The sequence below is a fragment of the Panthera onca genome, chromosome B4 (assembly GCF_046562875.1).
Source record: "Panthera onca isolate mPanOnc1 chromosome B4, mPanOnc1 haplotype 2, whole genome shotgun sequence".
Classification (NCBI taxonomy): Eukaryota; Metazoa; Chordata; class Mammalia; order Carnivora; family Felidae; genus Panthera; species Panthera onca.
In genome coordinates, this window is record NC_138345.1 from 48,135,333 (window position 1) to 48,149,249 (window position 13,917).

The 13,917-nt window shown below is 39.8% G+C and overlaps 1 protein-coding gene across 5 annotated transcripts in view; it reads right to left on the reverse strand.

Annotated features, from left to right (window-relative positions):
• The window catches only part of GUCY2C (guanylate cyclase 2C), an 89,074-nt gene that overhangs the window by 23,582 nt on the left and 51,575 nt on the right, over positions 1 to 13,917 (reverse strand). For all 5 annotated transcript variants that reach the window (XM_078450073.2, XM_078450074.2, XM_060658312.3 and 2 more), the window contains 5 exons: positions 11,597 to 11,678; positions 8,145 to 8,250; positions 5,220 to 5,282; positions 4,577 to 4,648; positions 4,006 to 4,110 (listed from right to left, as the gene is read on the reverse strand). In XM_078450073.2, coding sequence (XP_078306199.2) covers positions 4,006 to 4,110; positions 4,577 to 4,648; positions 5,220 to 5,282; positions 8,145 to 8,250; positions 11,597 to 11,678 — 428 coding nt within the window. The remainder of the gene's footprint in view (positions 1 to 4,005; positions 4,111 to 4,576; positions 4,649 to 5,219; positions 5,283 to 8,144; positions 8,251 to 11,596; positions 11,679 to 13,917) is intronic.

A 13,917-nucleotide genomic window follows, 5' to 3' on the forward strand; every position in this document is an offset into this window, starting at 1 on the left:
AGCTAAGCAATAACTATTCTTCACAGTAAAACTCTAATAACCTAATAATAGTTTCCTGTTTGGGGAAAAAGCCCAATTTGACCTTTAGTTTTAACTCAGGAACTGTATTAATGATTTCCAGTGAAGGGTGTGTAGTCATTAATCATTTCAGATAAGGCTGGTTTAGCTGCGGCTATCAGGCCCGGTTAAGGGAGGGAAATTATGGGCAGACAGTCTCTGAAGTAATTCTTTCCCTTAGCACATGATATATTTTATATTTTTTATTTATTATCTCTTCTCCCTATGGAAATGTAAACTCTGTGATACTTTTTGTTCTGTATCTTCAATACCTAGTACAGTATCTGGCATATCTAGATGTTTCATGAGTATTTGTTGCATAAATGAATCAATTGTTCCTAAACAAGGTTAGCCAAGGTTGTTATATATTTATAAGATGGGAAGCATATTGTCTTTTATCTAGGGAAACACTTGCCCATTTGTTTCCTTACAATAGTAGGTTCTAATGGGATTTGCCAGGGACTGAAGCCTGGGGGCAGGAGGGGGATGGGACTGTAAAGTTTGCCCTGGCACAGCCTTTGCTTTGAGATTCAAGACACAAAGGAGCAGTTTCCTGTAGAAGCTTCTGTCCAACATGATGCTAGAAGGGGGCCCCAGAGCACTCAGATAAATGAAGTTTCCTGTCTTACACCAGAGAGCCCAAAACACTATCTAAACATTGACTGGGCATGTTAGGGATTAAAAGGCCATGTGAAACCCTTTGACCAGGCCCTATTAATTGGTATTCTAAAATTTCCTTTCACTGAAATCGAATGATCAGATTTGGTCTAGGCTTCATATGAAAAACATTTCTTTTTGTTGTTGTTGGTTGTTTTAAAGTTTATTGATTTTGAGAGAGAGAGAGAGAGAGAGAGAGCGCACGTGTGCACATGTAAGCAGGGGAGGGGCAGAAAGAGAGGGAGAGAGAATCCCAAGCAGGCTCTGCACGGTCAATGTGGAGCCCAAGGCAGGCCTCAGTCTGCAATCATGACCTGTGCTGAAATCAAGAGTTGGACACTCAACCAGCTGAGCCACCCAGATGCCCTGCCCGGAAAAACATTTCTATAGATGGCTCCTGAGTTAAGATGGCTTGACTTGCATTTTTTTTTTAACTTTACAATGGTCTGAAAATGATACGCATTCAGTAGAGATAATACTTCAAATTTTGAATTGGTATCTTTTCCCAGGGCTGGCAATTATGATGCTGGGTGGGCAGTGAGGCTCAGCTCCCAGTGAGCCACTGGATCAGGAGGGTAAACAACCAATATACTTACAACCATTCTGTGTCCAAACAACCACCCTGTTTTTTACTTTCAGTACAGTGTTCAGTAAGTTACATGAGATATTCAACACTGTTGTAAATAGGCTTTGTGTTAAAAGATTTTGCCCAACTGTAAGCTAATGTAAGTGTTCTGAGTGTGTTTAAGGTAGGCCAGGCTAAACTCTGCTGTTTGGTAGGTTAGGGGGATTAAATGCATTTTTGACTTAAAGATTTTTTTAACTTATGGCTTTATGGGGACATAAGCCCATTGTAAATTGAGGAAGATCTGTAATTTTGAAAGACTTGAGATTTTTATTATTAGGAATGTGTGTTTATTTTATATCAGCACCAATTTGAATGATAATTTTCAGCATCAATTACAATGATTATGAGTTTTCTATGACCTTTTGATATGATGCATTATAGTAATATTTTTTCCTTTCATAGAATTAATCCTATATGATTATATTATGGTTTTTATATACAACTGGCTTAGAGTTACTAGTATTTTATTTATATTTTTTCCATGTAATTTCATAAATGTAGTTAGTCTTTAATCATATTTTACTATCAACTTTATGCTACCTTGTTGAATGCTAAATGAATTTAGAAGATGTTCATTTTTCATTTAACATTGCAATAGTATTTACGTAGACAGTAAGGATTATTTTTTGAGGCTTAAAACAATTAAGCTGATCTGGTATTATCTGTAATGGAAATTATAATTTCTTGTATCATTATTGTCCTGTTTAAGTTTTTGGTTTTTGAGTCAAATTTTCATGATTATATTGCCTCTGAAAATATTCCTTTTTTAAGATTTTATAATTTAAGTCAAATGAAGTATTCTTTTACAACTGAAAATATCTTTTTCACAGCTTTATTTTTTATTCTCACTTTTTTGTATTTTTGTTTTAAAAGTTTTAATTAGAAGTATGAGAGGCTTTTATTTTATATTTTAAAAACCTAATGAATAAAATTCTACATTTTTTAAAAAAAATTTTTTCATGTTTTTATTTATTTTTGAGGCGGAGAGAGACAGAGAATGAGCAGGGGAGAGGCAGAGAGAGAGGGAGACACAGAATCCGAAACAGGCTCTAGGCTCTGAGCTGTCAGCACAGAGCCCGACGCGGGGCTCGAACTCACGGACCACGAGGTCACGACCTGAGCCGAAGTAGGACGCTTAACCGACTGAGCCACCCAGGCGTCCCTACATTTTTTAATAATAATTAATTTTATAAATTTCCTTTCGTTAGGCCATCGTTATTCTTTTAAATTTTGGCATTCAATACTTAAATTATTTTTTTTTAAGAGAAAATAGCACTTAGAGCTAGTATTTTTTTTCCCCTGGAGGATACATTTGAGTTTATGCCGTACATTTTGAAAGCTACTATTCTTTTAATTGAAGGCTATTGAAAAAAAATCTAAGTGATTAATTTAAAATTTTTATTATTTTAAAATTTTATTGTATTATGAATATTTAGATTTTTGAAGTTGCTACTGCACCCAAACTTGGTAGTTTGGCTTTGTTATAGGGAGGATATGGAGGTGATTAAGAAATACTGGGTCTGAAAGTAGCCCAAAGGCAGAGTGACCACACATCCTTCTTGATTGGATCCAATTGCTTTCTATATCTGCTATTCTGACCTAATTGTTACAGTACCCCTTTCCTTCTCAAAATATCGTGATAAATTATATGCTCATTTCAAGGCATTTCAAGGACCAAAAGCTCTCATAACATATGCCTAGACCGTGCACAAGGTGAGGTGCAAACATTTCAATGCTCTTTGAAGCAGTTGCCCTGGACTCCTTTCTGCTCCTGCCCATTTCCCATTTCTAGTCCTGTTTCTGCTTGAAACCTCACTTTGTTTCTTGTACTTAATGGTTCTGTGTATGCCTGCCCTTCTGGATGACCCAGTGATTTGATATTCGTAGCTTGATGCTTGGTTCTCCCTAAGAACTCATCCCTATCTTACTTTCTCTTTCTGCTGGACTTGCTCAGCCAGAATGCCCGGCCACATCTGGCAACACCTGGGCCAGTCTCAGTCTCTCCCAAGGGAGAGAAGGGCAGGAATTTAGAATGTAGCAGAACCAGGACTATGGACAAGTCTCTAATGCTTATTTGGTGCTATCATAAGGACTATCCATTTTTCTTTTAATGTTTATTTATTTTGAGAAAGAGAGGGAGAGTGTGTGTGAGGGGCAGAAGGGCAGAGCAAAGGAGAGAGAGGGAGAGTGAGGGAAAGAGAGAGAGAGAGAGAGAGAGAGAGAGAATCCTAAGAAGACTCCATACTGTCAGCGCAGAGCCTGACATGGGGCTCGAGCTCACGAACTGTGAGATCATGACCTGAGCTGAAATCAAGAGTCGGATGCTCAACTGACTGAGCCGCCGGGTGCCCCTCCATTTTTCTCTTAACACAAAAAGAAGTGTGTGAGTAAAATAAAGTGAATTTAGAAGTTATCACTCACTTTTCCACATCTGTTCTCTGTTTTTTCAAGTCTATGCTCTTGACTATTTTTGTGTTTTTTTTTTTTTTTGTAAAATTGTAGTTAAGTTTGGTTGACAAAATCTAAGTGATCTAGTTAGTAAGCATATGGACGTAATAATTCTCTGATGTTGTTTCACGGGTAAACATTTAAAATTTCTATGAAATCTTTTTTTTCCCATACGGTGACCAGTTAGGAAATTGGAAATGATCGTGGCTCCTTACCCGGAGGGATCCTCTCTCACAGTACTCGATTACCCCAAAGATCATGGTATCAAGCTTCACGGTGCCGTAGAACTTGGTTAGGTTGTAATAGTCCATCTGAAGCAACTAAGATAACATGTTTATTTACAAAGCAAGTCAGGCAGGACGGAGCCCCACAGTACAAGTAATATGCTAATAAAACATGTCATGTTTTAGGTCTTTGGGAAGATGTATTGTTCTTGATACATTTGAATGTCAGTACATTTCTTACTGACGCTACATCGTACTCAACAGTTTTGCTTTTTTCAGCGAGGAGACTGGAATATGAACCTTTGACTATGCTCAAATCCTATCAGGGCCATTTTCCAGGACATGCTAATAGATTTCTAATATGTTTTATGCCATCAAACACCATTCTTCCACTTCTGCTGGTAGAATTTTCAACCAAGAGGAGTATAGTCACCCATTTCTTGGTCTGAGGGCTTATTTGTCACCATCCCCAATAACATCTTGTGCCACTGGAGACTTTGGTGCTTAGGCAAGATGGAGTGAGCTATTTCTCACTTAAGGATTTCAAGTAGGAGACACATACCTTGTTCAATTCTATCTTCTGTTTCTCAGTGAAATTGCCATCATTGTGCTTCAGATCCTTTAGAATCACTCGCTACAAAAATCAATTGAATTAAGGAGATAATGTTGTAGCATGACCACCAATATGCATATTATAATAATTTGCCGTGGGTTTATCTTCCCAGCATACTGTAAGCTCTTGGGAGCAGTGACTATTTTATTGATATTTATATCTCAGGTGCCCAGTGCCTGCCTTAGGCTCAGGTTTGAATGTTTCTTTAAGAATAACTAAATGAAAAGGGAGGGAGGGAGAAAGGGAGGAAAGAAGATACAGAAGTCCCACATGGGACTGTTGTATTCCCACTGCAATGCGCCAAAGTAGAACACTAGGGTAGTTTGGACTGCTCTGAACTCTTCTATTTTTTCTTTTCCTTCTTACACTCTATCACCTCTTAAAAATTCTATCTGTCTTTCAATTTTCCCACCATTGTGAGTTTGGTACCCTTGAAGCAGAGCCCTGCCCATCCCTGTGATAAGCTCCAAGAAGAGCCCCTTGGGCCAGCCCCCACCATTGCACTGCTACCATCAGGAGCCAGGGGAATGCTGGGCAGCAGGCCTGGAACATAGCCTATTGAGAGTTCAGAGAAGCAGAGGAGACTAGTCACCTTCTTGTCGTATTTGCACTGTCGGAGTCTCTGAATTGTGTCTCGTCTCTTGTCATCATCGATCTGCCACAAGAAAAGGCTAATTATTATAGAAACTTCGTATCTTGTCCCATCTACTACCAAAGGCAAAGTGACTCTACCAGGTGGGCCCTATCTATTGGTTCACAGCATGCTGGGCAGGCTCCCTGTCACTACTCACATTCACTCTCCAACAGGGTCTTCTTTCCAGGGATCTGTTTCTCAAGCTTAACTCTGGGTCCTCCACCCTTTACCTCTCTGCTTGTGGCCTACTGCAGCCAGGGATTTCCTTTGCTTCCTTCTCTTCTGGCCCATTCTACTGGGAACCTTGGCCTGTAGCTATAGACAGGTGCTCTTAGGGAAGTGTGTTGTGCACTTGAGTTGCAAACTCGTGCCTCAGGCCCAATTAGCAATGCAAGTGAGGATGCTGGGCTGGGGGTCTAAGGAGGGCAGCTTGGGTTCAGCCTAGAGTTGCCAGATCATCGATTTGTCAAAAGAAGCTGGTAATGTGGATTCTCCTGTCCCATTCCAAAATTTTTATATTTGGAAACTAATTTGAAAAAATGTTAAATATTAAATGAACACACACACACACACACACACACACACACACACACCCCTACAGGCTAAATATGGCTCTTGATCTGCCAGACTTCTGGTCCAAGGGCAGAAAAAAGATTGAAAACTATTGCCTCTTTCAATTTGGTTTCCATAAAAACCTGTGATGTATTATAATATTGGTTACAACCTATCTCATAGGACCTTTTGAAATGTGAAATAAAGTACATCAAATTCCAAGCATGATGCCTGGCACAATGTAGATTAATAAATGTCAGTTGTCTTCTCTTCCTCTTCTTATTTTACAAATGAGCTACATAAGGGTTAAATGGCACTAAGTGTCACATACGGACAGACAGCAGTATGTGAGCTTGCTGTCTGGTGTCATATTCTTTTTACTGAGCCCTTGATTAGGTCACTCAAACTATTTGAACCTTAGTAACTTATCTGGGAAATCCTAACTGACAGGGATACTGGGTATCAAATGCAATAAAGTTCGTGAAATTGTCTTACAAGCTTAAGTGTTTTATCCTCAAATGAATTATCATCATCTTCATCTTTTTTTTTTTTTTCATCTGTTACTCATCCCTTTGACTTTCCTGATTTCTCTTTTTGTCTGGCTACTTTGGTTTTCTCTTCCTTTCTGTTTTAGTACAGGAATGTGCTCTTTCTCATCCCGTCCCTTGGTCTTGTTTCCTTATCCCTGCCTTCAGCGCATATACAGGATTTGAACCACTGCCTGTGTGGTGGTGTGGCATTTTCCCCTCTTGCTGACTTTGGCTGACCACCTGGGGCTTTCTCCCGGCTCCATATGACTCACGGCACTGGAAGACCTCTCCTTACAGCCAGTTCCTGGCCGCCTGCTCCCCAGCCTTCCTGAAATTCAGAGTGACTCTGACTCCCCATGCCCTGAATCACCTCTATTCTGTCCCAAAGACTTACTGTCCCAAAGACTTACTCCTTAGCCAGATGAGTGGGCTAATCTGATTGAATTAACACATAAAAAATTCTGTAATGTCTGATGAGGGATGGATGGGTTATATTTCTAGGAATACTTACGCCTCAAGAAGACAGAGACACGATATTTTAGGCTTCGTCAAAAAGAACAAACATGAAGCGTGGGGTTTGAGACAGTGGGGGAGGCTTGTGAGGAGTGGAGGCATGGCTGGATGTGTGCAGAGGTGGGCCACGTGGCAGCCTGTGCTGGTGTCATGAGAAGCAGAGGAGTACTCACTCCTTCTAGAGGTCTCCTCTCCCCTCCGGGGGTCCTGCCAATTAGTCATTTAGGTCCAAAAATTCTCTCTTGGGAAGCCCAATAGTCTTATGATCGTCTGTACCTTTCTGTGAATTACTGCAAGGTGGATTTTATCCTGACACTTGCCTGCGACAGAGTGGTCTTTGCGAATAGAAGTTTTATGTGTGAGCTTCTGAATGCAACAGGAAGGATGTTCAGAGAAGGAGCATTACTGGAGGCAAGGGAGACCTAGTCCTCGTATAGTGTGAGGGGGTCCTAGCTCTCGGAGACAACATGCAGGAGCTGGGTGGAGTGACAAGAGCTGGTAGGGTGGCTCCAAGGACAAACCTGACCCGGCCCAAGGCTGAGGGACCCCACTCATCTCTTCACGTGGAGGTTCTGGGTCTCCTTCTTCTCTTAGTATGCTTTGGTATAAAAACTCTGATAAAAATATGGTCAAAGATAGGTTTTAGGATCTCAGCCTTCACAGTAAGATAGACTAGGTTCAAACTGTGGCCATGTTCCTGAAGTTAACCTGTTAACCTCACAGGACTTGGGCGAAGATGAAACGGGTCAATGCATCTGGCACAGGAGAAGTGCTCAGCATCAGCTCTTATTGGCAGTAATCCTGCTCATTAGCTGTGTGTGTTCTTGCACCTGTTTCCTAGCCCCACATCGTTCAGTTCCCTCATCAGCAAAGTTATGATAAAGTTTAACTCTTGAGTTCCTTGTCAGAAACATTGTGGATGAGATAATATGGATCCAGCATTGACAGCACTCAAGGGGAGGCATTATTACTGGCTGCTGTGATATTTCCTGGCTGAGGGAGAGGGCAGGCAAATATCAGCAGAGGCCTCATTCTTCAGCAATGAGCAAGATAAGCCATACATCCTTAGGATGGGCAGAGTAGTAGCCAAGGTTACGTGGAACTCAAATTCTCTATCCTGACGTCTATGTTAGGGCAGTGGAGGATCAATGAAAACATGGGAAGCTGAGAATTAGAAAATGTCTAAGTTCTAGACTCTCCAACAAATGATCCCTGCTTGGCCCATTTCTTACCACACTACCAGTCTTGTCAAATATCTGGCAAGTTGCACTAGCTCTAGCTTTCATACCTTCAGGCTAACATGGTTGGTTTCATTGGTCTCCAGAGGAAAGATATTTTCAGGAGGAATGTGGGACCATTTTTTCTGACGAAGTTCATATTCTTTCTTATATTTTCTGTGAAAGGAATAGAACCAGTCAATAGGTTTTTTATTAACATTCATGCCATTTAGCTTCTGAACACTAAGAGAAATTTAGAACACTGATATTCTCAGGTAGATATACAGTGAGACAGGTTAGCCCCATGGTGTGACTCCATATTCTTTAGAGTGGTGAATTCTGGCTATTAGTGGAGCTATAAGGATTTCTGATGTGTTGCTCCCTTCCCTTCCCTTCCCTTCCCTTCCCTTCCCTTCCCTTCCCTTCCCTTCCCCATTGCCCCTTCCCCATCTTCCCTTCCCCACCTCCCCTTCCCTTCTCTCCCCTTCCCTCCCCTCCTCTCCCCTCTCCTCAGGTCCTTCACTAAGGCAGCTCTTCACTATAATGAAGAATCTGAACTGATGATATGGAAACAGTAAGGAAAAACCAAAAAAAAAAAAAAATTAAGCTTGAAAAGCAAAAATGGTAATTTTTCAGCCACCAGAGAATATACCAGATTCCTAAACAAGCCAGTTCCTCTTATGCATTTGTGCCTTTAAAAAATAAATGTATAAAGAAAATAGAAAAGCATAGAGAAAATGCAACATGCATTTCAGCATTCAAAATGTCACCTTTTTAAAGTGTTTCTCCCAGACAGTATAGATAAAGCAGAATTCTTGGGTTATAGGAAACACAACTTTTTGTAGATATTGACAAATTATTTCCCAAAGTGGTTACACCAGCTGACCCACCCATCATTAGAATTCCTGTTTCCTCCATATTCTTAACATTTGGTATTATTAAACTTTTTTTTTTTTTTACCATTATGATGTATGTGAAATGGTATTTAATTGTTGCTTTGTGCTTCATTTTTTCAAAATATAAGCTTTTCTTTTTAGAAAAAAAAGGTGTTTATTTAATTTGAGAGAGAGAGCACATGCACACATGTAATCAGGGGAGGCACAGAGAGACAGGGAGAGAGAGAATCCCAAGCAGACTCTGTGCTGTCAGCATAGAGCCTGATGTGGGGCTCAAACTCACAAACCATGAGATCATGATGTGAGCTGAAATCAAGAGTCGGACGCTTAACTGACTGAGCCACCCAGGAATTCCCATTTTTTTTTGATTACTAGAGAGATTCAATGTCTTTTCAAACACTAGTTTATTGCTTATTTTAACTTTGTTGTATAGAAAGTTTAATTTTCATTATGGCCACATTCATTTTTTTTCTTCTGTAACTTACCTTAACTGAGAAATATTTTCCTAGTTGAGATCACAAAGTCATTTTCTATTAATTTCTTCTAAGTTTTGAAGTTTGAGTTTCACATTCAGGTCTTTATTCCATTTATAATCCATATGGAATGAACTCTATATTTGTGTATAGTTTCAGGTAGGATTTTAATTTCATTTTTTTTTAGGATTTTAATTTCATTTTTTCCATGTTGCAAGCCTACTGTGCCAGTATCATTTCCCAATTGACTTGTAATATCACCTCTATCGTATTCCAAGTTCCATTGCTTGCTGTGTCTGATTCTAGAATCTGAATTTTTTCCATTGAGCTATTTGTCCTTGAGTTTGTCTTTGCTTGTGGTCATTTGACAAACTTCTACTCACCTTCTTAACCTCATCCGTGTGCCCTTATTAATGTCCCCTAAGCAGAAATGATTATTTTCTCCCTATGCTTTTCTGAGTATTCCTCTATTAAGTACATATAAAATAGTATATTACTGACCAATGATTATGATCCTAAGACCTGGAGGCAAAGTAGTCTTATAGCCTTGAAGGCTCTCATCTCTGCATTCCCAAAGACTCTTGGGACCCAAGAGAGCCAACTGTCATCCATATTGAATCAGAGGATGCCATAAATCATTCACTACTTTTCTTGTATAGGCAGCTGTAATGGAGAACTATGTGAATAACATCTGTCTACCAGATCTCATTTGGACACATCACTGCTCTGGCCATTGGGAAACCCTATCTCTGCCTCCTGTGTTTAAAGAAAATGGAAAATGCCTGTTTCTGCACGTTATTGTCTCTTACCTTGTGATTTACCCCTATCTTAAGCTGACAATCATTTGGACTTGGTTTCTGAAGGACAACTGCCACATTGTGACCTTGCTATTGACTGGATTTATTATCTTCAAATTGTGGTTTCTGGTTACCTTCAACTAAATGACCACAATACACTGTATATGTGTATATACATCTCAAATTTGGGGTAATGCAGTTACAGGACTCAAATTCTGCCTTCAGGCTGAACAGAGAAATCTATTTCCTTTCCTGGAGAAAACTTTAACTGATATGGAACAGTTTGGATGCTCTCATGAGAAAGTATAGTGACACACATATCAACATGTGTGATACACAGAGAAAAATTGTTATCTGGTTCAGTTGGGAAATGGGGGTGATTCTGACAATATAATATGATGGAAAGTTTTGTGTGTTTAACATACACATATTAAGAGGTAGTGTGATATTCAGTCATTCATTTATATATTCAACAAATATTTCTGAGTATATATTATGCCTCTGTCACTGTGCGGGGCAATCCATATGTCCAAATTGAGTAGACAACCATGGAACTGATGGTCAGAAGGCCTGACTGCTAGTCTTGGCCCTACACACTACCTGGTGGTATGATTAAAGACGAGGGGCGCCTGGGTGGCTCAGTCGGTTGAGCGTCCGACTTCAGCTCAGGTCACGATCTCGCGGTCCGTGAGTTCGAGCCCTGCGTCAGGCTCTGGGCTGATGGCCAGAGCCTGGAGCCTGCTTCCGATTCTGTGTCTCCCTCTCTCTCTGCCCCTCCCCTGTTCATGCTCTGTCTCTCTCTGTCTCAAAAATAAATAAATGTTAAAAAAAAATTTTTAAAGAAAAAAGACGAGCCATTAGGTTTTCTGGGTCCCTTTCCCCATGCGAAAACAGGAGGAGGTAGATGATTTCAAAGGACTCTTCCAGACTGAACATATAGAGACTTTGAAATTTCCCACAAAATGCCAATAAACAGCAGAATACCTGTCTCTACCTATAGAGTGCCCATTATATGGTTGTCACTATACACACCTTATTTCAAGTTCTCACAACAGTTCAGATGAGGATACCGAATCTAAGTAACACATCATAATGCACTCAAAATCACACAACTAGTAAGTCACAGAACTGAGCTAGATAGGAGTTCAGGTCCCTCTGACACCAAGCTGTAAGTGATCTATTCAGTACCATTCTGCCCGTGATGTGGTCTTTGATGCAGAATGCCTTCATGATCTTCGATCTGTCTAGAAACCTTCTTGTGAATGTACATTATCATTGATGGCATCAGACTTCTCCCTCTCCCGCTCCCTCCCTCTCTGGATGGTGAGCACAGTGAGACAAAGAGGGTGACAGGTACCTCAGCACCAGAAGAGCAATGAGGAGGAGCAGAACCACAGCTCCTGTGAGGGTGAAGACCGCAATCAACAGGGCTTGAGGGCCTGTGACAGAAAAGGCAGTGAAAAAATGCATTAGTAAGGATCTTTGAAGAGCGAATAAAAACATTTCAAAGACTCTAGTTGTATAATCTGATTTGAGGAAAAGGAAAGGAGAAACTTTTAAAAAATATTGATCTTTTATTAATCTCTTCATTGGTAGTTCAGGTCCTGTATCTGTGGTCTCTGAAGAAAATTATCTGGAATGTGCCAAGGAAAGTGGTTTAATTCCAGCTATCCTTATAATCTGCTCACTGTACTTCTTATGGGAATCACCAAATGTTACAAGAACATAAAATAGTTTTCAGTGCAGAGATAATTTTGGTAGGAAGCCCACCTAATATCCTTGGAACTCCTATACCTAAGGAGGACTCATAGAGAAAGAGACAACTATTTTTTAAGAACAAGCACAAATCAGAAGAAAAGTCAGTCACTGTAGAATACCAAGTGACAGTGTTGCCTGCTGGTCCTTCCCAAGCACTACCAGGTCATTGAGGGAAGTCACTGAAGAATGTAAGTGACTTTATTTATTAGAACACTAGTTGTAGGTGGAGCTGTAAGGATGGAGGGATTTAAGAGACTCACAGAAGGGTAAGTGAAACCCAGGAAAATGTGGATCTAACCCAAGGAAGCATTGAAGCAGAATCTGAATCTACAAAGGAACAAGGCTTTATTGAGAAGGACAGCAGCAATAGTAAAACTGCAAGAAAGTCATGGTTCATATATGCCACAATGGATTCAGTTCAAGAAGGGGAAATGGAATGGATTCTAACCAATAGACAGAGTGCTATTTAGCTTTATATAAATAATGATGAAAATGTTTACTAATTTTCAACTTTCAGAATCAAATTGTAGGTAAATGGCAGAGGGCTTCATAGAGGTACAAAACAGATATTATCAACTATGAAAAATCAAAGAGAAATACAGGAGACTCTGGGAGATAAGAAGGAGGTAGAAGGAAGGATAGGGTCACTAGTTGAGAAGCAAGAAGTTTTGTATATAGTTGATAGAATAATACTAGGAACTTACGTGTATTAATTAAAACTACAAAGGCATCCAATAAATGAATTGACAAAAAATATATAGCTATATTGAGAAAAGGTTAGAAAAAAGTAGGGCTGGTGAAGATGAACCAAATCTTTCATCAGTACAAGAAATAAACAGATAACCTCTAATATTTATAAATCAAGAAAGATATTCATATTACTTAGAAATATGCAACAAAGTCAGAAGTGATTGAGAGACCAAAGTTGACAGAGACGGGACCAGGCACACTCAATTTCCACTATGAATATCTCTACTATTGGGTTTAAAAATCACATGAACGAATTTTTCGTCACTAAAATTTTCTCCGTGCTTTTTATAAGGGGTGGTGTTGAAGAATTTATGCTTTGCTGCTAATGTAAGATGTTGCCTCTGCTTGTTATCTTGTTTTCTGCTAAGGGAAAACCTACAACAAGTGAAAATTTGAGCGCTGGATTTCTGTTCTCATCAGGGAAGAAACTGATTAGTACTCTGGATTTGGAGTTGCAGTATGGGCATGTTTGACTGTGTGAATTCTGCTTATTACTGTGATCATCACTTCCCTCACCTAGCCACCACTGCCATTGCCATCACTCTCCAATTCCACACAAAAAACGAAGTCAACACAAGAAATACAATTCTACTCATCAATGATTCTACTCATCAGTCTACTAAGATTACACATCCCCCTAGACTAGAACATGAACTGGAGGGACTAGGGGGAGCTTCCGCTGGGTCATTGCCCATCTCAATTCCTATATGCCCCCTACAGTATGAACATCTCACTGCACCATATTTAAATATACTATATACTATTTAACTATAGCAGTTGTTAATTCAACATACTTTTCAGTTTTGCTTAAGTTAGTCAAGTCACAGTATTACATTAGTTCAAAGGTCAAGCTTCTGCTGCTGTGGTTATCACATTCTATTTAATTCCATTTACAGTGAAGGTAGAATGACTTTATAAGCCCACAGTCATATGATAGTTACAAAGAATCTTAGAGTTAGTTAACAGATGTCCTGATTTGAAGGAGGAAGAAACTAACACTTGGAGAAGTAAATTGACTGAAATTAACACAGGGTGGATTAGTGTTGAGTAGAAATGAATTTATAGTTATCTCATATTGTTCCTTCTTCCTTCCTTCCTTCCTTCCTTCCTTCCTTCCCTCCCTCCCTCCCTCCCTCTCCTCCCTTCCTCCCTCCATCTCTTCTAAGGCAC